The sequence below is a fragment of the Orcinus orca genome, chromosome 2 (assembly GCF_937001465.1).
Source record: "Orcinus orca chromosome 2, mOrcOrc1.1, whole genome shotgun sequence".
Classification (NCBI taxonomy): domain Eukaryota; kingdom Metazoa; phylum Chordata; class Mammalia; order Artiodactyla; family Delphinidae; genus Orcinus; species Orcinus orca.
Window position 1 is genome coordinate 134,343,661 of NC_064560.1, and position 27,982 is coordinate 134,371,642.

At 33.5% G+C, this 27,982-nt stretch overlaps 1 protein-coding gene across 7 annotated transcripts in view; it reads right to left on the reverse strand.

The window, feature by feature from the left end:
* The window catches only part of STRN3 (striatin 3), a 114,074-nt gene that overhangs the window by 31,340 nt on the left and 54,752 nt on the right, over nucleotides 1-27,982 (reverse strand). For 5 of the 7 annotated variants that reach the window (XM_033409925.2, XM_004282138.3, XM_033409926.2 and 2 more), the window contains exons 2-7: nucleotides 22,750-22,853; nucleotides 22,200-22,273; nucleotides 17,386-17,467; nucleotides 13,901-14,074; nucleotides 6,546-6,675; nucleotides 5,178-5,319 (exon numbers count right to left, since the gene is read on the reverse strand). In XM_033409925.2, coding sequence (XP_033265816.1) covers nucleotides 5,178-5,319; nucleotides 6,546-6,675; nucleotides 13,901-14,074; nucleotides 17,386-17,467; nucleotides 22,200-22,273; nucleotides 22,750-22,853 — 706 coding nt within the window. Of the gene's footprint in view, nucleotides 1-5,177; nucleotides 5,320-6,545; nucleotides 6,676-13,900; nucleotides 14,075-17,385; nucleotides 17,468-18,249; nucleotides 18,384-22,199; nucleotides 22,274-22,749; nucleotides 22,854-27,982 lie in introns of those variants that run through there. The other 2 variants (XM_033409924.2, XM_049706792.1) reach the window with 2 other exon arrangements.

Sequence of the window (27,982 nt, forward strand, 5' to 3'; positions counted from 1 at the left end):
TGTTGGCAGTAAACTGTTATAGCTTTATATAATCATAATAAAAATGTACTAATAGCATATATTCAAAGTACTTTAAAGGTGCAGTCTCAGTTTTGGTATTCACAACTCAAACTCTAAAAGCTCATCTAGTAAGTTTCTAAACATTTAATACCACTAACAAAAGTTAAATGGTGCTTCATTTCTATGAATCACAAATTTGAAGGTTATTATTCTTTCAATAACTGATATTCTTACAATGGACTGACATTAGAAATCTAATGTTATACAAAAATAGATCACTGCATCTTTATAAAAATGTTAATAAAAAATTATTCAGCCAGCATCATAAAAGCAAATGAATGAATTACATGCGAACTACTCATAAAAGTGCAAGCTAGAAAGGTCAGTGCCATTTTATTGATGAAAATATTCATGCACCTTCTGTCACATTGATTCTGCATGCACAAAATAACTGTACTAATGGAAAGGCATTCTAGTCCAATATAATACATACATATATTCCAAACTACAATGTTTCGAATAATCCATACAAAGCATTCAGAGAATCCCACCTCTGCCCCCACCCCACCCAAACAGTTCAACATCTCATTACCTTCTTCCATTGGTCTACAACTAAGATTAGCAAAAAAAAAACAAAAAAAACAAAACTCAAATTCCACTGAAGAACTTTTTAAGAGTTGATACTTTTAGGGTAAGATAAAAGCAGTGAAAAGTACGGAGAAGTGAAAACATACATTGCTGTAAATCTGCTAAGGATGATACTTTAGCTATTTTAGCTGAATAAACAAATCCGTATTTGTTTTAAGTAAATACTTGTGCCTAGAATAAATTTACCCTATAGTAAACTAAAGGAAAAACAGCATTAAAAAGAAGCAGAATAAAAATATGTCTATTCGAATTATTTTAGGCATTAAAGGCTTTTCCATCCTTTAAGTTTTAAACTTACTGTTCAAGTTGAAAGCTGTTATTAGGAAGTTTAACATTTTGTTAAAGAACTAAGAGTTTATTTAACCCTGTTATTAAATAAAAATTATACCAAAACACATAGGCTAAGTCAATCAAAAAGACTGACATAAGAGGAAGATTTTAGAGAAAACATACTTTAGAAACTTTTGTTAACTCATTATATTCTGGCTTACAAGCCTTATAAACTCCCTAGGACTCACTGATTGCATCTATACAGTGGACATAAAAAAAGCCTTTTTTCCTTATAGATAGTTGTATGTAAGTAAACATAAAAAATTCTCATATTTAAATGGTACACAGGGAAATTCCCTGGCAGTCCATTGGTTAGGATTTGGTGCTTTCACTGCCGGGGCCCGGGTTCGATCCCTGGTTGAAGAACCACGATCCCGCAAGCCAAAGGTACACAGAAATTCAATTTACTGTACCTTGAGCTTTTCCTACTATAATTGTCATCACTTTCTCCCTTACGGTACTATGATCTTAGGTAGTCAGTATGTAAAAAGCTTAATCCAAAAATTTGCTAACTTGAATTACCTGAAACTAGGTTGTTCAAGCCTGAAATTTACACGATTATTTGTCAAATCTGCAAACTGTAATACTGTTTGTAATACAGCTGTAATAATGATTTAAATAGAAAATCCACTTTTCATGTACTCTAATCATGAAAACAATGCTATATCAGGAATCCGTTCTGTCACTTTATCAAATACTCAAAGAAAAAATGTGATCTAAAGAATCGCTTGTACTCATCTTAATAAAGCTTACAATTCTTATTTTTAAAAGTGACAAATGGACACATTTTGAGCAAACTTTGTTAAACCTCATAGAAACAACAACAAAAAATTTAAGTGGTATATACTTTACACTGGAAGTTAGATAAAACAGTAAAGTTTAATATGTTTTTTAAAAGACCTTTGTAGAAAAATAAATCTGTGAATAGCTCTAACTGGAGTAGCAAAGGGTAGTGAAGTGAAAAAGCAAAGGGAATAAAAAAGGATAAGCTTAAGAAAAATACAAATACTACTTGCAAGGTAAACTCAAATCTAGAAAACAAAGGTAAACTTAAGGCAGTGCAAAGAAAAGGTTGGTGAATGCATATGTGCACAAACATCCTGAAACTTGCCTGGTAGGTAACAGCTGATTTGATATTACTTATAAGAAATAGTTAAGAGCAAAAGGGAAGAAGCAGCATAATCTTCTACATATTAATTCTGTTTTTAAAAAATCTAGGGGGAAAAAAAATACCAAGAAATGAGGTTGAATCAGTTGCGGGAACTTTCTTGTTTACAAGAAAACACAAACATGCACCAAAAAAATGACCCTTGACAACTCAAAACCACAAAGGCCTAAAATTTTGTTATGGTGATTCTAACTACCAAAGCAAAGGAATTATACAAATCTACTTAATATAGCATAAATTGGTAACTAACTTTATGCAAATATTCAGTACTTTATTCATTATATTTAAATACAAACATTTGGTATTTTGTAGTCCTATACATTCTACAGACCACAGTTTCAAAGTGTAGGAGACAATAACTAAACAACCTTAAAATGCCTAGTCTCCATGAGAGAAATACCGAAATTAGAAATGCTCACAATATTTCTGATTATGTCAAGAAGTAAAAACTACTAAAATTAAACCCAGAGTACCTAATGTAGATGACAGAAGAAGAAAAAGATTTAAAAGCTTTCTAAAAGCAGTGGTTTCATAGGATAAAAGGATTCAAAATTAGGTACCCGAGTAGACTGCTAGTATACAAAATAAAAAATAACATAGATTATCCGATGTGGGTGAATACTGGGATGTTTCATTATGACAATTTACTTTTAAAAACAACAACAACAACAACAACTGTGTCCTTTACCAAGTAATTTATCTGAAAAGCATCACCTTCCCATTTTTAAGTAAATTCAAATTTTAAGTAAATGAATTAAATAAATATAAAGGGGTATTTGTATATCTAGCCTCTTTGTTTTGAAAAAAACTGAGTATGACACCTGTTGAGTAAAAATGATAAATTCAAAATCACTGCATAGATCCTTTGATAATTTTCATTTCTTAAGGAAAGAAACTACTTGAACCATTTTGTTCTTAACAGAATCCTTTCCTTCTCAAGAACTTAAAATGCTTTAAAGGTGTTTTACACTTGTCCGGAAGGAAGAGACTTTGTCGGTTACTTCCAATTACACAAGAAGATTCAGGTCACTCTCAAATATTAACAGTAAAAGTAAATAAAGTATCGACACTTGTCATTCACACTAATTAGGTCCTCTCTTGAAACTCTGCTCTACAGCCAGAAGTCTCTGGACAGAAGGACAATCAACTGCAAATAATATAGTACTTTGATTATAGAAATAATGCCATTTTATACAAATTACATTCCTGAAATTTTTATGTATTCTTCTGATGGACAGTTAAACTTCCAGCCATTTTAGGTGAAGAAAATAGGAATGGATATGTGCCAAGATTTAGCTGTACAGATGTTTGAAAACTGCTTTTGATCGTTTTTTTCTTTAATAAAAATAATCTAAATGTACAACAGTACAGCAGAGTTAAAGAAATAGTGGAACATATTCCATCAAGAATACTATGCAGTTTTTGAAAATGATGTTGCGGAAGAATAATATATTAAGTGGAAACTGTGGTTTATATATCAGCACGCAGCAAAATCCTTGTTAAATAAAGATATAAATATTAACCATGATTCTCTCTATATAGCAGTGTTACAGGTGATTTTTAATTTTCTTCTTCACATGTATCTGTGCGTTCTAAACCTCCTAAAAAACACAGGAATTATAAAATAATTATGTATTTATACAATTTAAATATATTTATATAATTATTTTAAAATCCAGAAAAAAATAAACAGTATTTTAGAAACTTTCGGAAAAAAATAAGGTATTTCCAACTTTGAATGGGTTGCACAGAGAAGTTAGAAGAAAACATACTTTTACTTTTCTGGAGCAAGGTTAATTCTTGCTCTTGAGCAAAGCTAATTCTTAAGAAGGGAAAATTTCTATAACATAGCTATTTTCAAATAGTAAGTACAAAAGTGTATATTCGAAGTCTAGAAAGTAATTGTGGACTTTTTTAATACTTTCAATTAGTATGTCTCCTCTTTCCCCTTAGAAGACAGAAGTAAAGATCTGAAAACAATGCTTGAGAATCGTAAACAATGAGAAAGCTGATAACAAAATTCAGATCTTTTAAGTACTCAATTTGTATCAGGATAGTCAATAAACATTATCTCTTAGGTCTTGTCTCTCCTGCTGTTAGCAATATTCAGCTTCAATATATAAGTGAGGCATTTTTAAAAAATCCAAGTGTGTTTCCTTATTACCAAAGTAGTTTATAAAAATCTAGTGATAATTCCCCTTGCTAGTAACTAAGCAACTTTGGTATTCATGTGAAATATGCATTAAGGTACTTAGTAACCTTCTCCAATAAAGCTCTGTAAACACAATTTGAGTTCTCCCTACCAGGTAACGTGTTGATATTAAATGATGATTAAATGAACATTTTTAATAGGAATAACATACTGGACCTCAGCTATTAACTTAAAATACTTTGTACACTTTTATTTTACTTTCTAATGGGGTTTTTAAACCCTGTATAAATAGAACTGTTTTATCCCTTTTAGTTATGGCTGGATTATTATTAGCAGTAGGTATCACTTCCAAAGGCTAGGCTCTAATGCATTTGTACACTGAATATTACATGTAATGAAGTTTAATACTTCAATAAATCTTGCTCAATATAGAGCTATAATTCAAGATTAGTAGCTTTATTACTTCCTAGCAATAAATCAGATAATACCATACAGGAATACTGAAAAGAGTTATCTTCTTGAAACCCAGGTTCATTACCAAATTAAATCATAGGAATGTTTAAAACTACATATATGCTTTAAAAAAAAATCTGCTAAGAAGAAAGGAATTGGATCTCTAAATTGACTAAATATTTCAACTTTAAATCAAGACAAATTTCAAAAAATCAAAATCCACCAAAAGCCATATATTAAAGTTTAGTCACCAAATCTAAATAAATTGGTGCAAAATACTCTGAAATTATTCAATACCACTCTTCTCCTTGCTCTCAGTTTAACTGCCACCATACGTTCAGATATACACATTCCACATATTATATTTAATAAAATACAACTTTAAGGGCTAGATGATTTCCCACCCCCATTTCTTTATCACCTTACCCCATTCTGTGCCATCCCCTGAACTCCGTGCTTCTCCAGCTCCTTCACCGTCTTCAGCAGACACTAAAAAATCAAATTCTTTCAGTGCTTCCTCAGTATCAGGATCATCGGTTAGGTCAGCAGCTAAACCTTCATTACCTATCTGTAAATGGAACATAAGCCAAGAATTACCTTTATGCTAAATTGTAAAGGAGTCCTTTATGCTTTCACACAATTATCTTTACATTTGCACTCCCATTTTTAGATTAGATACAAAATTTTAGATTTTCCACATAGTTCACCAATCCCAAATTATACCCTAGATAAATGGTTGTCAACAGTGCTGTGTGAACACTGTTATAAAATGTGATGCAAGCAATGTGGTAATAAGAATGGTTAAAATCTTAATCTCCAAGTATGATGATTCTTACAAAGAACTTCTCTAATTACAATAGATTCACAGGTACCAAAAGACCCATGCACTAACTTACATTCTAATATGTTGTGTTGAATTGACCTCATTCACTGAGAACTGCACAGGCAGTCCGTAACATATAAGGATATGGCATAGTTAATAAGGACATTAATGCAAGTCAACAGCTGTGGTATTTATAGTAGTGCTTCCCAGAACAAAAAAATAGGGAAGGATCAAAATCTCTATTCACCTATGCTCCACATATGAGTGTGTTACACACATGAAATTTGGCAGAAAGGTTGAAAACTGCTTTTATAGACTAGAAGCTTCTGCGAAACACTGGCATTTTTCCCATATTACTGTAAATTCCCAAAGAACCACAACAGAACCCATCCACCTTTTTTTTAAAAAACATACTTGAAATACTGTACACTATTATGACAATTCACACATAGATCATTTAATCTACTTTTGCTCTTATAGCTAACCCGCATCAACACTAAAATACATAAACCTGTTTCTTAGGTTATGAGCAAAAGCAAATTTTTATTAATCCTTAACAAACAATGAGTGTTGACACGTACATTTACAATTCTTAGTTTACTCCCTCACCCAGGGTGGGAGTACCACCCCACTTCAGTTACAATTTACCACTTGTTTACTGTACAGGAAGAGAGAGACTTCAGCAGTGATTCTTAATTGTGACAGGAGTGGAAAGGATGTAACTTTTTAAAAAAAGTTTCAAATCACTGGACTAGTCCTATAAAAACAGACCCTTTCTTGCCATTTATAATACAGCAAATAATTTGTACTATGTGTAGGTAATTCAATAAGAACTGACTATATAAAACTTCCAAGTGACATAATAAATGATCAATCACTCCCAATGTAACGAAAGACATCTTGAAATTTTCTATTCCAAATACATGACTACATATATTTTAGCTAATAAGAATAGAAAATTGAATTCTTACTTTGTGTTTATTTATCCGATGTTTGTCTTTTCCTTCTGGGATGCCTTCAATCATGTCATTTTCCTCTTCTTCGTCGCTGTCATCAGCATTTTCTAAGAAATTGAATGTCTCAAGAACATCACCAGAAGGCCTGTAAGAGAGGAAAAATGATGAACCAAAATATTCCAATGATTAATTCTAATATTTCTTTCTGTCTCCTATTTTAAAATAGTACTTGAAGGTAGTAGAGAGATTCAAATGAAAATTTACTTATAATGTATTATCTAAATATTCTACACAAAAATGTTTGAAAGATCATTTATGTTCTACAGTTAAAGTATCTATCAATAAAAGCAGTTGTTAAGTTTCTACAATGAAAATACTTTAAGTAATTGCTGCATCAAAATAAAAACCCTATAGTATTAGGCACTCAAATGTGGCTATTATTTCTCAAAATAAAGCCATCATGAGCAAGCAACTTAAACTCAGCATTTCTTATAGCTCTACAACCTCTTACAGCTTGGTGCAAATGTTTACGACTAAAACTGAACTTTATCAGGATGCTCAGATTTAAAGTTATGGTAAATCAGATATAGAACATTCCAATCCATTTTACAGATTTCCTTACCTAGAAAACAGGATTATTAATATACTAAAGAAATACTTTCAGGACTTAACCTGGTGGTCCAGCGGTTAAGACTCGGTGGTCCCAATGCAGGGGGCCCGGGTTCGATCCCTGGCCAGGAAACTATTAGATCCTGCATGCCACAACTAACAGCTTGCGTGCCACAAGTAAAAGATTCCACATGCCACAACTAAGACCCGGCACAGCCAAATAAATAAATAAATAAATAAATACTTAAGGGGGAAAAAGAAAAACTACTTAAAAAAAAAACCTTTGAAGTGTTTCAGAACCACTCATATAATAGGTAACAGTGATAATCTATTTTTATCTACTTACGAAGTCATTTTAAAACTATAATCTGAATTCCTCCTCTATGTACAAAAAAGGTTTTCAAATAGTTGTTTAAATGTCTAAAAACAGAGGCTGCAACAGAACGGTGAAAGCTTCAGCTGAACGCAGACTCTCACAATGAAAGTCTCAACTCTTCCACCGACTTAGCTGCCTGAATTTGGCCAAGTCACTTAAACCTTTTTGGCCTCAACTTCTTTACCTGTAAACTGGGGGGGTTAAACTAGATGACCTCAAATATCCTTACTAATACGAACAGTACATGGTAACAAAAAGAATAATAGTCTAAAAGTTAGAGTTTTTTCCCTCCCTGATTGGTTCTTAGTCCAAATTAAGGATATAATACAATTCAGACTATTTTTTTAGCATCTTTATTGGAGTATAATTGCTTTACAATGGTGTGTTAGTTTCTGCTTTATAACAAAGTGAATCAGCTATACATATACATATATCCCCATATCTCCTCCCTCTTGCATCTCCCTCCCACCCTCCCTATCCCACCCCTCTAGGTGGTCACAAAGCACCGAGCTGATCTCCCTGTGCTATGCAGCTGCTTCCCACTAGCTATTTATTTTACATTTGGTAGTGTATATATATATATGTCCATGCCACTCTCACTTCATCCCAGACATAGGGTTTTAATAGGTCTATTATACTCTGCCTAATCCAGCACATGGTTCAAGGACCTGTATCAACACTGAATGTAGAAAGAGATGTGTTTTTCAAGTGCAAATTAGTAAGAACAAACAAAAAACTACCACAATAACAAAACACATACTTTTCAGTTCAACATTAGTAATACGTCTCGATATCTGGGGATTAAATGAAAGGCAAAGAAAATATTTGACAAAATTGGCACTTCAATGACAGAAAAATAAAAAATTTAAGACATGAGAGTTTTGTTTTGAACTTCAATAAAGTATTATTGTTCCTTGGATAGAAGTTCCTGTCTCTAAAGTGAGAACTCACGTTTCAGGTTTTAAAAACTGTATTTGATCACAACAATACACGTACAAGGTTTAAAAGTCAAACAGCACAATCAATAAAAGAAAGAACAGGTGAATCAGACTTCCCAAAATTAAAAACTTTTGCTCTTTGAAAGACACTATAGAGAATTTAAAGAAAAGTCTACAGATTGGGACAAAATATTTGCAAGTCACACATTTAATGAACGACTATATAAAGAACACTTAAATCTCAACAATAACAAATAAAACAATGAAAAAATGGGGAAATTATTCAAACAGATCCTGTATCAAAAGATATGTGGATGGCATACACAGATGCTCAACGTCATTAGTCTTTAGCAAAACGGAAATTAAAGCAACCATGGACTGTGAAGGATCTGAGACTTTGCCCTACTTGCAAGCTACCATGCTGTTTCTCTTGAGATGTTTTCTTTTTAGCATTCACGATGATGGCCTTTGTATGGATTTTTTTAAATTCACTTTATAGTGTAACTGGGAGAAATCCTTTCAATGTGGAAACAAACATCCTTGGAAACACATTCTATAAATATATTCCAGAATTTTTTTTAATTACTCTTTAAAAAAGTTTTTCAACACCAGTTTACCTATTCTCTCTTTTTGAAACTCCTATTCACATGTTGTCCCTCTTGGACTGATCTTTAGATTTTCCTCTCTTTTCAGTCTTACTTTTTTTCCCCCTTTTCTCTTTTCTGGGAGAGTCTTTTATCTCCCAAGTCTTACATGAAAATTATTTAAATCACACTTTTAAATTTCTATTAGCTCTTTTCTGATCTCTTACTGAACCTTATACAATAACATATTACTGTTTTATAGATGTATTATCTTCTCTCAGTCCTCTCAGAAGAGTAATTATAGTTTTGAAAGTCTTCTGCTCCCTCTTTTCTCTGAGTTCCTTTTTTATGTTTGGTTCCTTTCGTCTCCAATTTTCATATTAAAGTCTTTCCTTAACTGTTAATATTTAACAGTGAGGCACAGAAAAACTAATTGGATATACTGTGTACATGGGTGAGGCTTGTCAAAGTAGCTAGCTTCACTTCTGTATAACAACAGGGCAGAGTCCCAGCCATTTCACTGGCAGATCCCAACTGTCGGATCATAAGGTCTTCTCTATTAATGTGATCATATTCCTGCCTGAAAGGGATTTAAGACCAGCTGCCAACATACTTGAAGCCAAGTAGAAGGAAACAGGGAATCTCACTGCTCAGCTAGAGATTTTCAGATAATCCTCCTGTTTTCAGTACAGTAGCCCACCCTACAGTTGCTTGTTTTCTTAAGAAATCAGAAATCACTGGAATTCACCAGAAAATATACCACCATTCTTTGGGATAGGGGAGGGGTGTTCAAGCGGCTATACAGGATTAAAGAGGGGGTTTAAGATTCTAACTGCCTCTTACATAAACTTGAAACTAATTCTCTATTAATAATCCCCTCTAAACCTGACTCCAAATGTACCTGATACCTCTAACTCCTTAGCTTTTGGAACTTTACTGGCATTTTGGGACTTGAATTGGCTTGTTCCTTTTCTTCTTTCCAGCTTCCAAAATTATTAAGTTCTCCCTATCTAATGGACAGTATATCCTCTCATTCTTTCTATATATTCAATTTTTTGTCCTTATGTGTCAATCAGTGTGTCTTAAAATGTCTTTAACTGATATTTTAACAGAGGTTCCAGAAGGCACACAAGTAAATCTGCCTTTAATCCACATGCTTAAGTGGACATCTACATCTATGGAATTTTATAATAATTTTTTTCTTTGCCAACTATTTACTATCCTTTCTCATTCAATAAAAAGCAATCAACAGAATTTTTAAAATTATATATCCAGATGAAGGGAAAACAGAATGAAGTCAAGAGTAAGGTTCGTAAGTAAAAGGGTAAAAAAGAGTCAGTGTTTTCTAGAGATAAGGGAAACCCACAAATATGGCAAGATTCCAAACAGTCAGAGTAAAAAGAAAGAGAGCAACTACTGGAGGTTCAAAGGTAAATCAGACCAATCACTAAGAAGCAGCACAGCTTTTCAGTTACAAGACCTATGAGAACTCTCTCCCCCAATGAATCCTTATAAGGTGGAGGCTGTGTGATATGATACACTACACACCCACAACATCCCCCTACAATAAACCAAAGAATAAACCAAGAAAGACAACAATGACATTTACTCAGTAGAATCTAGTAAATATTACTCTTGATTGGGTCACATTTCAACTGGATAAGCAATATTTCATCATAGCTATTATTATGCACCAAGCATTGTTCCAAATGCCTTACATTAATTCATTTCTTCTTCACATCAACCCTATCATTACCATTTTATAAATGAGGAAACTGAGGCACAGGAAGGTAAAGTACCCTGCCCAAAGTCACAGCTAGTAAGCAGCAAAGTCCAGATTCAAACCAAGTCTGTCTTCAGAGTTCCCATTCTAAACCATTAAGCATACTGTCTCTAATAATATGATCTACAATTTACCATTCTTCTACTGTTGAACATGTAGACTGCTTCAAATTTTTTATTGTTATAAATGAGAATACGATAAACATCTTTTTGTTGACACCTCTATCAACATGTTAGGTCATTTTCGTATTTCTTAGGAATTTTCAAAGGCCCTGATCATAGCTGAACCATACACACCTACATTAGTACAGACTCGCAATATACAGCTATATTCATTAAGAAGGAAATCACATTGATTAAAAACAATTATTACCTAAATGTCTGTGGACGGATAAATGGATAAAGAAAATGTGGTAAATACATTCAATAATTATTCAGCCATAAAAAAGAAGGAAATCTTGTCATATGCTATGACACTGATGAACCTTGGGACATTATGTTAAGTGAAATAAGCCAGTCACACAAGGACAAATACTGTATTAATTCCACTTATATAAAGTATTCATATATTATATAAATATATATAAAGTATTTAAAGTAGTTACTCGTAGAAACAGAAAGTCAAAGGGTGTTTGCCAGGGGCTGGGGGAAGGAGGAAATAGGGAGTTGCTATTCAATGGGTATGGCATTTCAGTCATGAAAGATGAAAATGTTCTAGAGAAGTGCTCTACAATATTGTGCTTACAGTTAACAACACTGCACCGTACACTTAAAATTTATTAAGATAGATCTCATGTTATGTGTTTTTTACCACAACAGAAAAAAAAAACTATTAAACTCTTAATCTTGCAAAGGGAAGAAGCTTTACAAGGAGAAGATACAGTCTGTTGTGGATTTTTAATTCAGATTCAGGTGTGATATAGTAAACTGTGTTCCTCTAAAGTAGTTATAAATCCTAAGAACTACTTAGCCTGGTTAGCTGACAAGTTTAGTTTAAAATAACATAGTAATATCCTTGATTTTTCTCGAAAGCTATGAAAGCTCTATGATTCCTGAAATCCAGAGTAAAGAAAACAAGGGCTCTGTTAGATGTCAAATTGTTTTTATTAAAGAGACCTTATTTCTCAGAAATAAAACCTGTAAACTAAAGGCTTAACTGTTAACTTGAAAGTCTTTAAATAACTGCATGATGTATCTTAGATAAAATGTATCTAAGGTATGAAACAATGCTAGTTTATAAACTGTACATATTATTAACTTCTTAAGCTCTAACCAAACTAATGAATTCATTTTGTTTTTTTCCACTCTTTTTTCTTTGTCGTTCCAACCTATGTAATTCAATGTAATATCTAATGGTAAAAAATGAAAAGAAAGTTCCATCTGCTTGACAACTTGCATTTATCAAATCTGTACTATAATCAAAAGTGTATTTGGTAGACAGAAAACAAGTGTTAATGAGGATGTAGAGAAATTAGAATTCTTATACATTTCTGATGGTAATGTAAAATAGTCCAGCCACTTTGGAAATGAGTTTGGAAATTCCTCAAAAAGGTAAACACAGAGTTACTGTATGACACAGCAATTCCACTCCTAGGTATAAACCCAAGAGACTTGAAAACATATGTCCACACCTGCGGACCAATGTTCAAAGTAGCATTATTCATTATTCCAAAATGTGGAACCAATCAACATGCCCATCAATTGGATAAGGAATGGATAAACAAAATGTGGTATATCCATAGACAAGAATATTATTTGGCAGTAAGAAGAAATGAATTACTGACATATGCTATAACATGGATGAATCTTAAAAATATTACACTAAGTAAAAGAAGCTACTCACAGAATAACCATTTACATAAAATATCCAGAATAGGCACATCTATAGATACAGAAAGTATATTAATGGTTGCCTAGGGTTGGTGAGTGGGAGGAATATGGGAAAGAATGGGGAGTGGCAGCTAATGAGTACGAGGTTTCTTTACGGAGTAATGAAAATTTTCAAAACTTAGATTGTGGTGACGGCTGAACAACTCTGTGACTATCTTAAAAACTATTAAACTCATATACTTCAAGTGGGTGCACTTTATGGTATGTGAACTCTATCAATAAAGACATTAAAATTTTAAAGTATACCTGGTAGCTTTCTGAGTCCAAACACAATGCAAAGCCTTGTTTCTTTAACACTAGGGTCTAAACAACCATTACTATTCTAATTATATAGTAGTATAATTTATTGAAAATACTCTAACAAAAATTTAAAAATCAAGACATTAAAATAACTCTGAACTACATGAAATCACTCTCTAATTTTAAACCTATTTCAGAACTACAGTCATTCTCTTCGCATCAAAACTTAAGATAAATAAATCTTTAAAAAAAATTTATTTATTTATTTGGCTACACCGGGTCTTAGTTGCAGCACGCGGGATCTTTGTTGCCGTGTGCGAGATCTTCGTTGTGGCATGTGGGATCTACTTCCTTGACCAGGGATAGAACCCAGGCCCCTTGCATTGGGAGCATGAAGTCTTAACCACTGGACCACCAGGGAAGTCCCAAGATAAATAAATTTATTATATAATTTTAATAAATTTATTTTATTTTTGGCTGCATTGGGTCTTTGTTGCTACATGCAGGCTTTCTCTAGTTGTGGCGAGCGGGGGCTACTCTTTGTTATGGTGCGTGGGCTTCTCATTGCGGTGCCTTCTCTTGTTGCGGAGCATGGGATCTAGGGATGTGGGCTTCAGTAGTTGTGGCACAGGGGCTCAGTAGTTGTGGCACACGGGCTTAGTTGCTCTGCGGCATGTGGGGTCTTCCCAGACCAGGGCTCGAACCCAGGTCCCCTGCACTGGGAGGCGGATTCTTAACCACCGTGCCACCAGGGAAGCCCCAAGATAAATAAATTTAAAAAGCACCTAAATAAAAAGTTTCTTTGTCCATGGTACCATTTGCAGGGCGGGAAGGAATCTTTAAATCTGAACTCTACATGCTTCAATAACTGTTAACAGCAATAACAAGAAGCTAAAGAAATTCACAATACCTGCTATATAAACAATGTTAACCTATAAGTATAGGTCATACCTTTTGATTTCTTGTCCTTTTTGCTTAGGAGATTCACCTCCATTCAGGATCTGTTCTAAATTCTTTGTCTCTACTGATCCATTTGGTTCTGAATTAGACAGTCCAAGTAATGATCTTACCCGCTGAGACCGTACATCTAATATTGTATCTGTGTAACCTACTTCCTGAAGATATCTATAAGAGAAAATTAAAAATATTAAATCCCACATATTGTTAATACATGCAATCTTGTCAAATCAAAATCACATCAAAGATTTTAGAAAAATCCATAATCCTATAAAATTTACTCCTCCTTTGTCTCAATAACTTTCTTCTCTCTAGACTAGTTCCAGTTCTACAAAAAAAAAAAGGCTGATTACAAACCATAGTTTAATTTAAAAAGCATATAGATGGCTAACAGTAATTAAGGGCCAATTATCCTGAAGCCTAAAAAGACCTAGAGCGTTAAAAAACTTTTAGGAGTTGATGATATATATTACTTAAAAAAAAAAAAAAATTCCAGAAAGTGGTAAAGGATGAACAGAAATAAACCTCAGAACAATGACATGCTACGTTTAAACCCTGGCTCTTAGCCAGAGGTTGATGGATAAATTAGTTCTCCTTCTAGGATCTAAGGTCTTATAGCAGTCCTACAGTCCCGCGGTTTTCAAACTTTCCTTGTTATCTAAAACAGGGTACCTAACCGAGGATCTAGGATGAGACTCAAAAAGAAGAAAGGGACTGAATCATGACATAAGTATAGATAATGGGTCATGAACGGCTTTGTGTGACAAATTTTAAAATTTCTTCCTAAAGTATTTGACAGGCTAAGGGAAGATGTTAAAAAGAAGCCTTTTTTGTTTCTTTTTATATGTTGCTGACAAAATAATAGAGGATTTTTAAGTGAAAGCTAAAGACAGGGAGACTGGTTAGGACACTAACACAGCAAGAATTAAAACTAGAGAAGAGGAGAAATGTGAGAAAAATAAAATATCTTAGTGACTTGGTACACAAGTAAATATGGCAGTAGAATAAAAGAAGATATAAGAATTTTGGAAAATTTTCAGGTTTCTAGCTGGGATGGTTGCATGGTGGTTCTACTGAATAAAATAAAGAATAAAGGGTCAGAATATGGTTTAGAGGGTACCTATCAAATAATCAAGTAGTATCTATGAAAGTGGTAACATTTATTAGGCACAATGGTAAGAAGGTCAAAAGCTCAGAAGGGACTGGACTGGGTGTACAGATTTGGGAGTCATTAGTGTTTGGAGATATTTGAAGCCATGGATTTAAATGAAGTTACCCAGAGAAAAAGCATAAGTAAAAACAAAACCTGGGGACACAAACATCTAAAGGGCTGGAAGAATAAGAAACTCAAAGGAAAATTAAAAGAAAGAACTTGAGAAATGAGGGTAAAAAAAGCAGAGAGTAGTTTCATGAAAGTAAGAAAAACAGAGTTTCAAAAAGAAATGAAGAGTTAATGTCAAATATTTCCAAAAGATCAATATGAACAAAAAGGTTCTCATAAACATGTTTGTGATAGAAGCTTCAGGGGAATATCAAAATGGAAAACAAACTAGACAGTTGAGAAATGAATAAGGAAGACTATGGAGATAAACTACTGTTACAGAAAAATGAGAAGAGACACAATATAAAGCCAGGCAATGGGATTAGGCATTTATGAGAGAAATACTGTGCAACTGATTTCTCTATAGCCGTCATACTCTTCTAAAAAACGCGATCCTCTTTTGAGGAAAAAAACTCCCACCACACTCTAGCCATGTGGTCTAAAAGAACTGTCAAGATCTTAAACAACCCAGGTAAAAATAACTGACTCGTGGGCAGTTATTTGATCAAGTTAAGACAAATCCAATCCTCAGAAATTATTCTGACTAAAATAAGGGATCCCCTGCCACCTGGAGAAAAGTGGTTTTCAGTAGAAAATAAAACTGATACACAGAGGAGTAGAACACCAGAGAGTAAGAACATATCCTGGGTGTTTCCAGTCCCTGAGAAATCTTCAGTGATACACTAGCTCTTAAGTTTCTAACACTCAGTTAATCAGCACTTCCCTCAACTCTGCTAGCTATCCCAGCATCCTTCCAGACAGTAATCTGTTTTTGAAGTTTGTGTGAGTTTTAGTCACTAACTGTCCAGATTGATAAACACTTCTTTGAATGGAACATTAGAAACTGAGATGATGAATATGAGGTTTAAATACATTTTCAGAAAGGAAAGCAAAAAGTGAAGACAGTTCTCACCTGATAGCCTTCATGATTTCAGTGAAGTAGAGCTTGAGATGCTCTAATGAGAGTAAGGGAGAATGGGCTGAGATGTGGTAAAAGTTCAGAATATCCACTGAGGGCAATGGGAGCAGGAGATGACCAGGGATATGGAAAAAGGCTCTATGCAATGTTTGGACAGGAAACCGTGAATGTGTAATGGCATTCACACAATTCTGTGATTTTTCTCTAAGAATTAATTAGAAACAGAAGCAATAGACAGTAAGACTCATTAGGGCTGGGATACTGTAGGCAGGTATAGTAAAATGACTGGTGGTGGGGGTAAGGAGTGGGCAGCAGGAAAGTTAAAGGTACCAGCAAAAGGGTAAAGGATCATGGGGTCTAAGTGGAAGCTAGGGAAACAACAAAAAGAAACAACAAAAAAACCCCACCGCCAAAAAAAAAAAATTAAACCAACAATAGGTAAAGGAGGTAAGGGAAATGAAACAGTCAAGGATCTAAAGATCAAAGTAAGGTCAGAGGACAAATAACATGGGAACTGGAGTAAGAAAAGTGGAATATGATCAAGGAATATTCCAGAGGTAGGGCAGTTCTAGGTTATAACAAGATCAAGGGTCTGACCACACTTCACTGGGTTACTGAAGCGATGGTAAAGATGCCTAGAGTTGAGAAAGTTGAATTACCTAAGATTTCAGTAATAGGCGAGTACCAAAGTTTTCAAAATACAAGGGAAAAGAACAAATAGATAAGACAATAATATTTGCCACGTAAGTACTTCTAATACGGCAAAGAATTCAAACATCAAAAAGGTTCCTCGAAAAAAAAACCTTCCTTAAAGATTCAAGTAGAAGCAGGATTTAGCAAGCCACTTCTGAAAAGTTTCTGATAACCAGTTAAATTGCTTCTCTAAGCCAGTCACAATCTCACTTAAAACCAAATATGTAAATTTTCCAGCGATGGAAATGAGAATGTCTATAAGTATGAACTCCCTATTTTTGTTCTGGTCTTCAAGACATCTAGTCTTTATGACATCCTACTCCACAAATAAGAAAAAAACATCATTCTGAGAAATGTTTAGAGAAACATTCAGAGGAAACAAAACTTTAAAAAGATCCAAGCATCTAACAAAACAAAAAAGAAGCAATATGAAAACTATACACATTGTCCCATTATCATTAAATAATTTTCACTTGCAAAGTGACTGAATAGAAGCACTTTCATACCTAGATCCTTAAAGAAAGGTGAAAATGAACCATTACTCACTGTCTTAACAGCTGTCTGCCCTGCTTCCACGTTAACTGGCTATTCTGAGGTGCTGTGGGAGCCTCTGTGTCTTTGGTTTCTTCTAAAATTAACAGTAACAACAACAACAACAACAACAAAAACAAGACAAGTTTCATACACGTTACTTCAACTCCTGATAATACTGCCAAAGTTCTCTTAGGGATAAAGTCCCACAAGAATATACCAAAATATTTTATAAAGGATAGAAGAAAATTAACTTTTATTGAGTGTTTACTGTGGATCACTCATTTAAAGTGTGTTTATCCTGACAGTCCAAACACTTAGGCACCACCCTCCTTGTTTTATTACAAGTGATTTAAAAATCAAAAGCCCAGGCTTTGAAATGAAATTTTATTAAAATCAATTTTTTAAACTACCAGAATTCTGCTGTTGAATGCTTTTGAAATTAAAAAGTGATATTTACTATTTATATAAACTTTTCAAAATCAACATTGTTTAGAAATTAGATATATATTTATAAAACTAGTGAATAACTTAGAGTCTGTATCAGTAGACTCTAAGGCTACATACAAGACTCTATACAGTCGATTTCATTTTTAGAACTAAAAGTTAGACCAGAAAACAGTTTTTACTATATGTAAAAAGTCATATTTTATTCTCCGGTAACAAAGTGTATGCATTAAAAAAGAGTTTAATAAACAGTATAACTTCAGATGAGTTAAGCTCTCAACAAGTATATCCACAGTGATATTTAAAACTATTCATTGGCACTAATGATACAGAAATATTTTCCTGCAATTTCCCATTATAAAAATTATGATAAAGCAAAGAATATAGGGCCATAGAAGACAAGCCCTCACATTGAATGTTGAGAACTCTTACCATGGCTTACAGTCATTAGGCTCCTAGACTCCTCAGAGTCACATGAACAAACAGTTATTGGTAGCAATTCAAATATTCTCTGCAGGTATTACTTCTCTAACCTTAACAATCCGTTATTAATATCTTCTCATTCTTCCCCTGTGCACGTAGAAACATCTATAATTTCCAGAAATAATTATCTCATTCTAATAGCCCCCATTTTTTATTTATAACTTTTTCTATTTATACCATTTTGCCTATTTTTAAATCACATATAACACATAATTAACTGGCCAAAAAAATACATTTAAAAAAAAGAAATACAAATTGCCCCAAATCCTATCACCAACAGTGTTAGTACTTGAGATTTTATCATTCCATATTTTCCATCTGAAAATAACATCAGCTTCTCCCCTCCTTAAATTAAAAAAAAAAAAAAAAAGGTCAAAGTGTGTGTACTGCACTACGAGCTGCTTTCAATACTTAATGTATCTTGAACATTCTATGGCAATAAATATAGATTAACATCATATAAAATAATTATATAATCTACAGAAAGTATATACCTATTTAATTTAACCAGTTCCCTAATGTTGAAATGTTTCCATTTTTCACTATTATAAATAATGTTGGTAAAAATATTCTTGAAGTACATCCTAAGCGTACAGCTCAATGAATTTTTTAACACACCCATGTAACCAGTACCTAGATGAAGAAATAAAATGTCATCAGCACCCCCAAAAACTTTCATCGTGCCCTTTCCCAAGTCTAACTAGATATTCCTAAAAGGATATTAACACTACCCTGATTTCTAAACACTAGGTTAATTTTTGAATTTCATATATATGAAATCATTTCTATCAATTTTCAATTTTATGTGATCCACATAAAATTTAGTTATAGTTTATCCACTTTTGGTTATAGCTTAGTCTAGTTATAGTTTATTCACTTTTTTTTTTGCTAAACAGCATTTCCTTACACTAAAATATCACAATATATTTGTCTATTCTATTGGTGAAGAACATGTGAATTGCTTCCAGTTTTTTGCTATTAAAAGTAATGATACTACGAACATTCTTATACAAGCCTTGTGATGAACATTTTAAGGAGTGGAATTACTGGGCCACGGGGCACGCTATGTTCCCTTTAGCAATACAGCTATCCCACGCTTTTCGAAAGCTCTCTTTAGGCCACCTCGCTTTTATGAAAGACCTACATTTAGTACCTGTTTTCGCTAGCCTAACTGAAAAAATTCAGAGAGAATTTTCACTCTTTATGAAAAAAGGCGAAAAGAAAAAACAGCCTTCAGCATTTGTTTTGCAGTGAACTGTTAACAGTGGCAGCACGCACCCCCAAGCAGCGAGAGAGGCACCACCAAGCTCCGTAACAAGCCCATAGTTTTGAACTGTGTCTATTATCATCTGTGCTTTATCTTGATCTATTTTGCGTATCATTAGCAAGATGTGTCCAAAGGTAAACTGCGTCTTTGTTTTATGTCATTTTGGCTTATGAACAGGAATGCTCTACTTTGGGATACTGGGGGAAACTTGTACTGACAAATCATTTTCAGAGCAGTTTTATCAAACTAGAATTCCAACACCAGAAGGTGTGCAAATCCTGGTTGATCCACATCCTCAGCAACACATGACATTTTCTTTTTCATTTTCACATTGTGGTAGGTGTCTAATTGTACTGTGCTGTGGTTTTAAGTTGTATAAACCAATACATTTGAGCATCGTTTCGTATGTTTATTGGCCATTTGGATATCGTCTTTTATTGGTGGCTTTTCAAGTCTTTTACCCATATGTTTACTGTTGTAGATTTTTTCCCTTAAATGTAGGGAAATAGGAGCTGTTTACAGATTTGGATACACCCCCTTTTATAGAGTTAAGTTTAGGATATATATACTGGTATTACTAGGACAAGGGTATAAAAACACACATACCTTGTACTTCTTTCATAACAGTATTTCGTACGTTTTCTCTTTTTTACATTTTGATTTATTTTAAGTATATAAAAGGCAACACTGATTCATTTAATGTTTATTTCTTTCTATACTTTGATGTAAATAATTTTATCTCATTGTTTGCATGGTGTATTTTTGCCCATTCCTTTGTTTGTTTTCCACTAAACATCCTGAGTAGTTTTTCTACATCAGTAGAAATAATCTACTTTATTATTATTGTTTCCTATAAATAAAATACTTGATTGTTATTTTATTCTTCAATTTAAGGAAGTTTTAATAGTTAAGTTTATATAGATAAAAACAGACTTGTTTTTCTCTCATTTCAGTTGGGGCAGGAGAGATTACGTGCTAATGATTTTCCTTTATACCAACTTGTACCAAGACCAGTTAGCCAATTCCGACTCTAGTTCCAGGAACAGTGGGGCTGTTCCTCACATTTATACAGACCAAGTTAGGGGGACAGTCCTCAAGTTATACTAAGTGGGGAATTCCCTGGTGGTCCAGTGGTTAGGACTCAGTGCTTTCACTGCTGTAGTCCGGGTTCAATACCTGGTCTGGGAACTAAGATCCTGCAAGCCATGCGGAGCGGCCAAAAAAAAAAAAAAAAAAAAAAAAAGTGATTATTTTCTGAATATTCTAGCCATATTAGAAAAAAAATGAGTTAAAGAAAAGCTATGAAGACATCAGGTTTTCTCTATGGTGAAACCACTGTACTCCCTCTAACTATAATGGGACTGCTGCAGTAAACATGGCCCAAAATATACAGGCCTTCCATCTTTTTATCATTTATTATAGCTTTTCCAAGGAGGAGACCATAATATTGTCCCCTGGCATCTGAGTCTTCGTAACCACTTAAAAGCTAGATCAAAGGAAACCTATGCCACTCCTATCTTGGTCTCTTAATTTTATATATGACAACTAGGAAGATATGGTTGTGGTGCTAAAATTGGTAAGTGGAGAAGACCTAAGAATAAATCAACTGCAGGTTGTACATATAGGGTGTTTTCTGCCAAGTTTTAAGTACTTGATGTTAAACCAAAACCAATTAGCTAAATTTTAAAAATTTACTGTAACATTTAACTTAAAAAAAAAATCCCTATTTGTTTTATTTTCCCTACCATGTACACTTTGACTTTATTAGGAATGGAAACAACAATACAAGGAGAAGAAAAATTGTATATCAAAATAAAGACACATTTTTTTCCTTATCTTAGTAACCAGCAGCCAAGAACAGTATAGAATTCAATTTGCCTGCACCATCAAACTGTGTATATAAATGGGTTCTACATATACCTCAGAAATAGAAAATTGCAGTAATATTCCCAAATATTATATAACATAAATCAAAATATTCTTTTCTTATTAAACTTTCAGATTACTCAAATTGTAATCATATGGAACCCTAAATTAACACTAAACTGTTATAGCCTTTTCCTATATCCAGCCCTCTCTTCCTGCATAACTGTTCATCACATACTACTCTCACACTCACTACTTTAGTAAAGAGCAAGGCCAATTGGAGATAATGTTTTCCTTCTCTTATCCTTATCTGGCTGCCTCCGTAGTTTCCAAATTCAAATTTGAAATTTCTTTATGAGTTAATCACAGCTTCTCTAGAAAAAAAAATAACTTTTTAATAATACAAAATTAAGCTTATATAGACTTGGATAAGAATTGCCTACAGGTGGTACAAAGAGTTACTCATTACCTTCCACTTCTAATTACAACCAAAAATACACCCAGTTTTACACAGGTTTTAAAACAAGAAAGTATGTAGGAGATTATGTAGATGACACTATTGATACTTACTTTTATTCATTTATTATTTTTCCCCAAATTCTAGACAGTATTATAATAGGCAACCATCTAACTAACTGATGCTTTCAAAGCAAAATGGGGGTAAAGAGAACATGTTTGTTACATAAAAATGAGCTTAAACCAGTTTTTCTTGCATGGGGTGTGTGTGTGTGGGGCGGGGGGAGATTAACAGAAGAATCAAGTTTACCTGATTCAAAGGTTGGCATTTTCAAATCACCTTGGTTCAGTTCTGTGCCGTATTTTAATTTGTGATATTTTGCCCTGAAAATTTAATAATAAATTGTTGAAAGAAAAACAATTTTTTTTTCCCTTTTCTACATAGGTAAGCAACTAACTACTGGTATATATTTCTCCAATGACAAATAAAGCATAATATGAATGTCTGTTTCTTTAAACTTTACTTGCAAAAGAAGTTGGAGAAAAAAAATATACTGGATGTAAAAGAAAAAAAATAAGATAAATTGCCCAACTAAAATATACACCCAAGTAAAGATAAATTTTTCCTAATCTGTAAAAAAGAAAAAACTTGGACTCTATAATAAAAGATGATATTTCAATTTAAAGATTTTAATCTTTTTTTCTTTTCCTATATAAGAATCAAATCAAAATATCGTCCTGTATTTTGGGCAAACCTTTGTATCTTTCAAAAGGCGTTAAATACACTGTATAATAATACATAAAGAGAATAATATTGTTCTACTTTATTTTATTCATATAAGAAAATGAGGGACACATACCTTTCTTGTTTTAATGCATATTCTAACATCTTTATTCTTCTTACTAAATCCTTCTTCAAGTTTTCTTGACCTTTTCTTTCTCCTTGCAAAAATGCTATCCGGGCCTAAAAATACAAAAAGTTCATTTATTTTCATTTTTTTCTTAACTATACATAGGAAATTGAAAAAAGGAAAACAATAAATGTAAAATTCTGCCCTTTTACTCATGACAGCAAGATTTGAAATTCATAGAAGCAGTTGATCAAACTTTCTTTGTTAGGTAATACAATCACTTTAAAATAAAGATAACTATAAATTAGCTATTTGCTTATAATCCTTTTGGTCTCTAATATTAAGTTTTACATACTTTTGAAAGGAAATTTTGTATGTAAAAATTGCACCTAATTCCTAACAAACAAGTCACAAAGAACTAAAAAATATTATATTCACAAGTAGATAAATATTTTTCCTCAAATTAGATATTGCTTGTTTAAAAAACAGTAATATTCCCTCAAAAGCATTTCTTTCATGAAATACTTAAAAATTTATAATCTTTTCCATTCTATCCACCACACTCCAAATTGTTTTATCTCTTGAAACAATTATCCAGAGTATTGCAAATAGTTTAAGTTAAGCCACTTTATGTTCAATGACCTCATTACTTTCTGTTGTCATTTTCTACAGTGAGAGAATTTTTTTTCCTTTTAATTGCCTTATTTTCTCAGAGAGACAATTCTCCATCTTTTTCTGGCCCTTCCCAGCATGTCAGCCTCCTTTATACACCCCACACTAAAGAGTAATGTTTAAGGAGGCTGGCATCTACATGGGGATATTTGCTGTTATGAACATATTTACAATAAAATTAACTTTCATGCTCTTGCCGAGATGACCAATAGGTGTATTTGCCCATTAAGATAAAGTAAGCTACTTTGTAAGCTAAATTATGGTTAATTTTTAAAAAATTTCAGTAAACATGGAATCAGAACAAATGAATTCATCCGAATAATTTAACACATTAAGTTTGGAAAAATTAAATGAAATCATTCACAACTCCGTAAGACCTGAGAAATTATACACAACTATATAACACTTAGTCTACATACAAATTTCAAAACAAAAATAAAGATCTAGGAGCAATGGTAAAGATTCAGAACCTAATAATAGTCTAGATCCTAAAGAGAAAAGTAGCACTTCTGACTCTCTTAAGCTGTGGAGCAAAGGTAGAATATATCAGTTTCATTACACAGCTTCAAGAAATTCTGATTGAGGGTTTTCTCCTGTATTGGCTTTAAAAAAAAACAAAAATGAATCACATACTGTAGAACCCTTATGTGACTCTAATTTCCAGATCTCATAAGTATTTTACAATTAGCAACAGAAAAAAATGAAAGAAGCTCATTTTATTTTGCTTCTTAAGAAGTAGTGGACTTCCCTGGTGGTCCAGTGGTTAAGACTCTGCGCACCCAATGCAGGGGGCCCAGGTTCCATCCCTGGTCAGGGAACTAGATCCCGCATGCATGCCACAACTAAAAAAAAAAAAAAAAAAAAAAAAAAAGATCCCACATGCCACAACTAAAAAGACCTGTGTGCCACAACTAAAAAGATCTTGCATGCCACAGCGAGATCTTGTACGCAACAATGAAGATACCACATGCCACAACTAAGACCCAGCACAGCCAAATAAATAAATTTTAAAAAAGTAGTAGTAGTAACTGGTAATTTTTTGGTTGAGAAAGATACTGCAAACTAAGTGCAAGTCATACTGTCCTCTAAGGAATTAAAAAAAAAAAAAGACTACAATACTTCCTATTAGAATCTTATACTGTTGTGAGAATTCATTTTCACTTCTTTCTTTGGCATTTTGGTATTAAAAGTCATCCATACCTAGAGAATCCAGTAAATTAAACAAAGAAGCACAAATCCTGTAAAACAGCAAGAACCCCAAAGCAACTTCTGAACAGGAGCTGAAGGGAGGTAACTCACAAAGACACAAGACAAGGAAATGGTAAGAATTCATTAAAATGAAACTTAAAAGGACAGACTCTAACATAAAATACTGGAGAGGAGAGTAAAAAGCAGATAACAGAAAAGTCATGACTACTGGAACTGATCTTATGAACTGTACAGACTAAAAAGGTAAAGATTATGTCTGATAGTGATAATAAGGACCAATAAAATAACAGATTTGACATTTAGTAAAGGATCATGGACAGTGGACTTTTCGATTGCTTTTACAGGTCATAATGCACCATGAACAGCATCATCTTTGCAAATAAACACTTTAAAAAGTAACCACAAAAATCATATTTACAAAGACACTAACAATAAAGAAAAGGATGGATAAATTCACTATAATTAAAAAGCTTCTGTTCAAGATAAAGTAGGAATTGGCAACCTACCTGTTTTTGGACAGCCACAGAGTGAAAAATGGTTTAAAAAAAAAAACAATAAACAAAATTAGAATAGGCAACACAGACCCAATGTGACCTGCAAAGCCTAGTATATACTATTAAGGTTTGCAAGCCTTCTATGTTAATATTAGACAAAATAGACTTTATATGAAAAAAGGTCATAAGAGACAAAGGACATTATATACTAATAAAAGGTTTAATACAGCAAAAACCAAAAAAGTTATAAATATTTACATACCTAATGAGACCATCAAAATATATGACACAAAAATTGACAGAATTAAAGGAAGAAATAGTTCAATAATAATAGCTGGAGACTTCGATATCCCACTCTCAATAACACATAGAAGAACCAGACCGAAAATAAGGAAACAGAGGACTTGAACAACTCAATAAACCAGCTAGATCTAACAGACATATATGGAACACTCTACCCAACAACAACAGAATACATTCTTCTCAAATATAGAAGAGATATTCTCAAAAACAGACCACATGTTAGGACACAAATCAACTCTAATCAATTTTAAAACTTAAATATCATTTAAAAAAATCTCCTGTGATCACAATGGATGAAGTTAGAAATTAGTAACAAAAAAACTTGAAAAAGCCACAAATTTGTGGATATTAAACAACACCCTCTTGAACAACTAATAAAACAAAAAAATCATAAGGAAAATTAAAAAATACTTAGGAATAAAAATGAAAACACAGCTTACCAAAACTTATGGGACACAGCAAAAGCAGTGCTAAATGAATAATTTATAGCTATAAAGGCTTACATTAAAAAGCAAGAAAGAGGGGGCTTCCCTGGTGGTGCAGTGGTTGAGTCCGCCTGCCGATGCAGGGGACATGGGTTCGTGCCCCGGTCCAGGAAGATCCCACATGCTATGGAGCAGCTAGGCCCGTGAGCCATGGCCGCTGAGCCTGCGCGTCCGGAGCCTGTGCTCCGCAACAGGAGAGGCCCACGTACCGGAAAAAAAAAAAAAAAAAAAAAGGCAAGAAAGAACTCAAATCAACAACCTAACTTTAAAACTTAAGGAATTTCAGAAAAAGAACAAACTAAACCTAAAGCTAGCAGAAGGAAAGAAATAATAAAGATTAAAGCATAGAAATAAAATAAAGCAGAGAAAAACAACAGAAAAAAAATCAACAAAATCAAAACTTGGTTCTTCAAAAAGATCAACAAAATTGACAAACCGTTACCTGGATTGACTAAGAAAAAAAGACACAAATAACTAAACTCAGAAATGAAAGTGGGGACGTTGCAACCAATTCTACAGAAATAAAAAGGAGTATAAGAGTACTACAAACAACTGTACACCAACAAATTGGATAACCTAGAAACACAAAATCCACCAAGACTGAATAATGAAAAAAACAGAAAATCTGAAAAGGTCTATAACTAGTAAAGAGATTGAATTAGTAATCAAGAATCTCCCAACAAACAAAACCTTTAGACTGATTGCTTTATTAGTGAATTCTACCAAACATTTAAAGAATTAACACCAATCTTTCTAAAACATTTCAAAAAATTTAAGAGGGACATTCCTTAACTCAATGAGTCCAGCACTGTGCCAAGAGCCAAAGCTAGATAAAGGTACTGCAAGAAAACCAGTATCTCTTATAAACACTGATGCAAAAACTCTCAACAAAATACTAGTAAATCAAATTCAGTAGCATATTACAAAGATTACAAATCATGACCAAGTGAGATTTATTCCTGCAATGCAAGGATGGCTCAACATAAGAAAACCAATTAATATAATATACTACATTAACAGAATAAAAAACACATGACAGGGCTTCCCTGGTGGCGCAGTGGTTTAGAGTCCGCCTGCTGATGCAGGGGACACGGGTTTGTGCCCCGGTCCGGGAAGATCCCACATGCCGCGGAGCTGCTGGGCCCGTGAGCCATGGCTGCTGCGCCTGCGCGTCCAGAGCCTGTGCTCCGCAACGGGAGAGGCCACAACAGTGAGAGGCCCGCGTACCGCAAAAAAAAAAAAAAAAAACAAAAAAAAAAACACATGACCATTTCAACTGATGCAGAAAAAGAATTTGACAAAACTGAACACCTTTTTCTTGATTAAAAAACCTCAACAAACTAAGAATAAAAGGAAACTCTCATGACATAATAAAAGCCATTTATGAGAAAAAACAACAAACGTCGTACTCAATGGTTAAAGACTGAAAGCCTTCTCTCAAAAATCAGAACAAGGACGCCTGCTTCTAACACTCATGTTCAGCATAGTACTAGAAGTCATAAGCAGAGCAATGAGGCAAGAAAAATGAAAGGAATCTAAGTTAGAAAGGAAGAAGTAAAATTATCTCTGTTCACAGATGATATGATGTTATATGTAGTAAACCCAAACAATTCCATAAGTCTGTTACAACTACAAATTCAGCAAAATACCAGGACACAGTCAACACACAAAAATCAATAGCATTTCCATACCCTATCAGTGAACAATCATGAAAGGAAATTATGAAAACAATTCCATTTACAAAAGCATCAAAAAGAACAAAATACTTAGTTAACATAATATTTAAATAAGGAGGTGAAAGACTGGTACAATGAAAATCAAAAAATATTGCTGAATGAAATTAAAGACAGAGGGACTTCCCTCGTGGTCCAGTTGTTAAGACTCTGGGCTCCCAATGCAGGGGGCCTGGGTTCGATTCCTGGTTAGGGAACTAGATCCTGCATGCCGCAAACTAAAGATCCCACATGCCCCAACTAAAGATCCCACATGCTGCAACTGAACATCTCACATGCCATAACTAAAGATCCTGCACACGGCAAGGAAGAGTCCGTATGCAGCAACTAAGACCTGGAGCAGCCA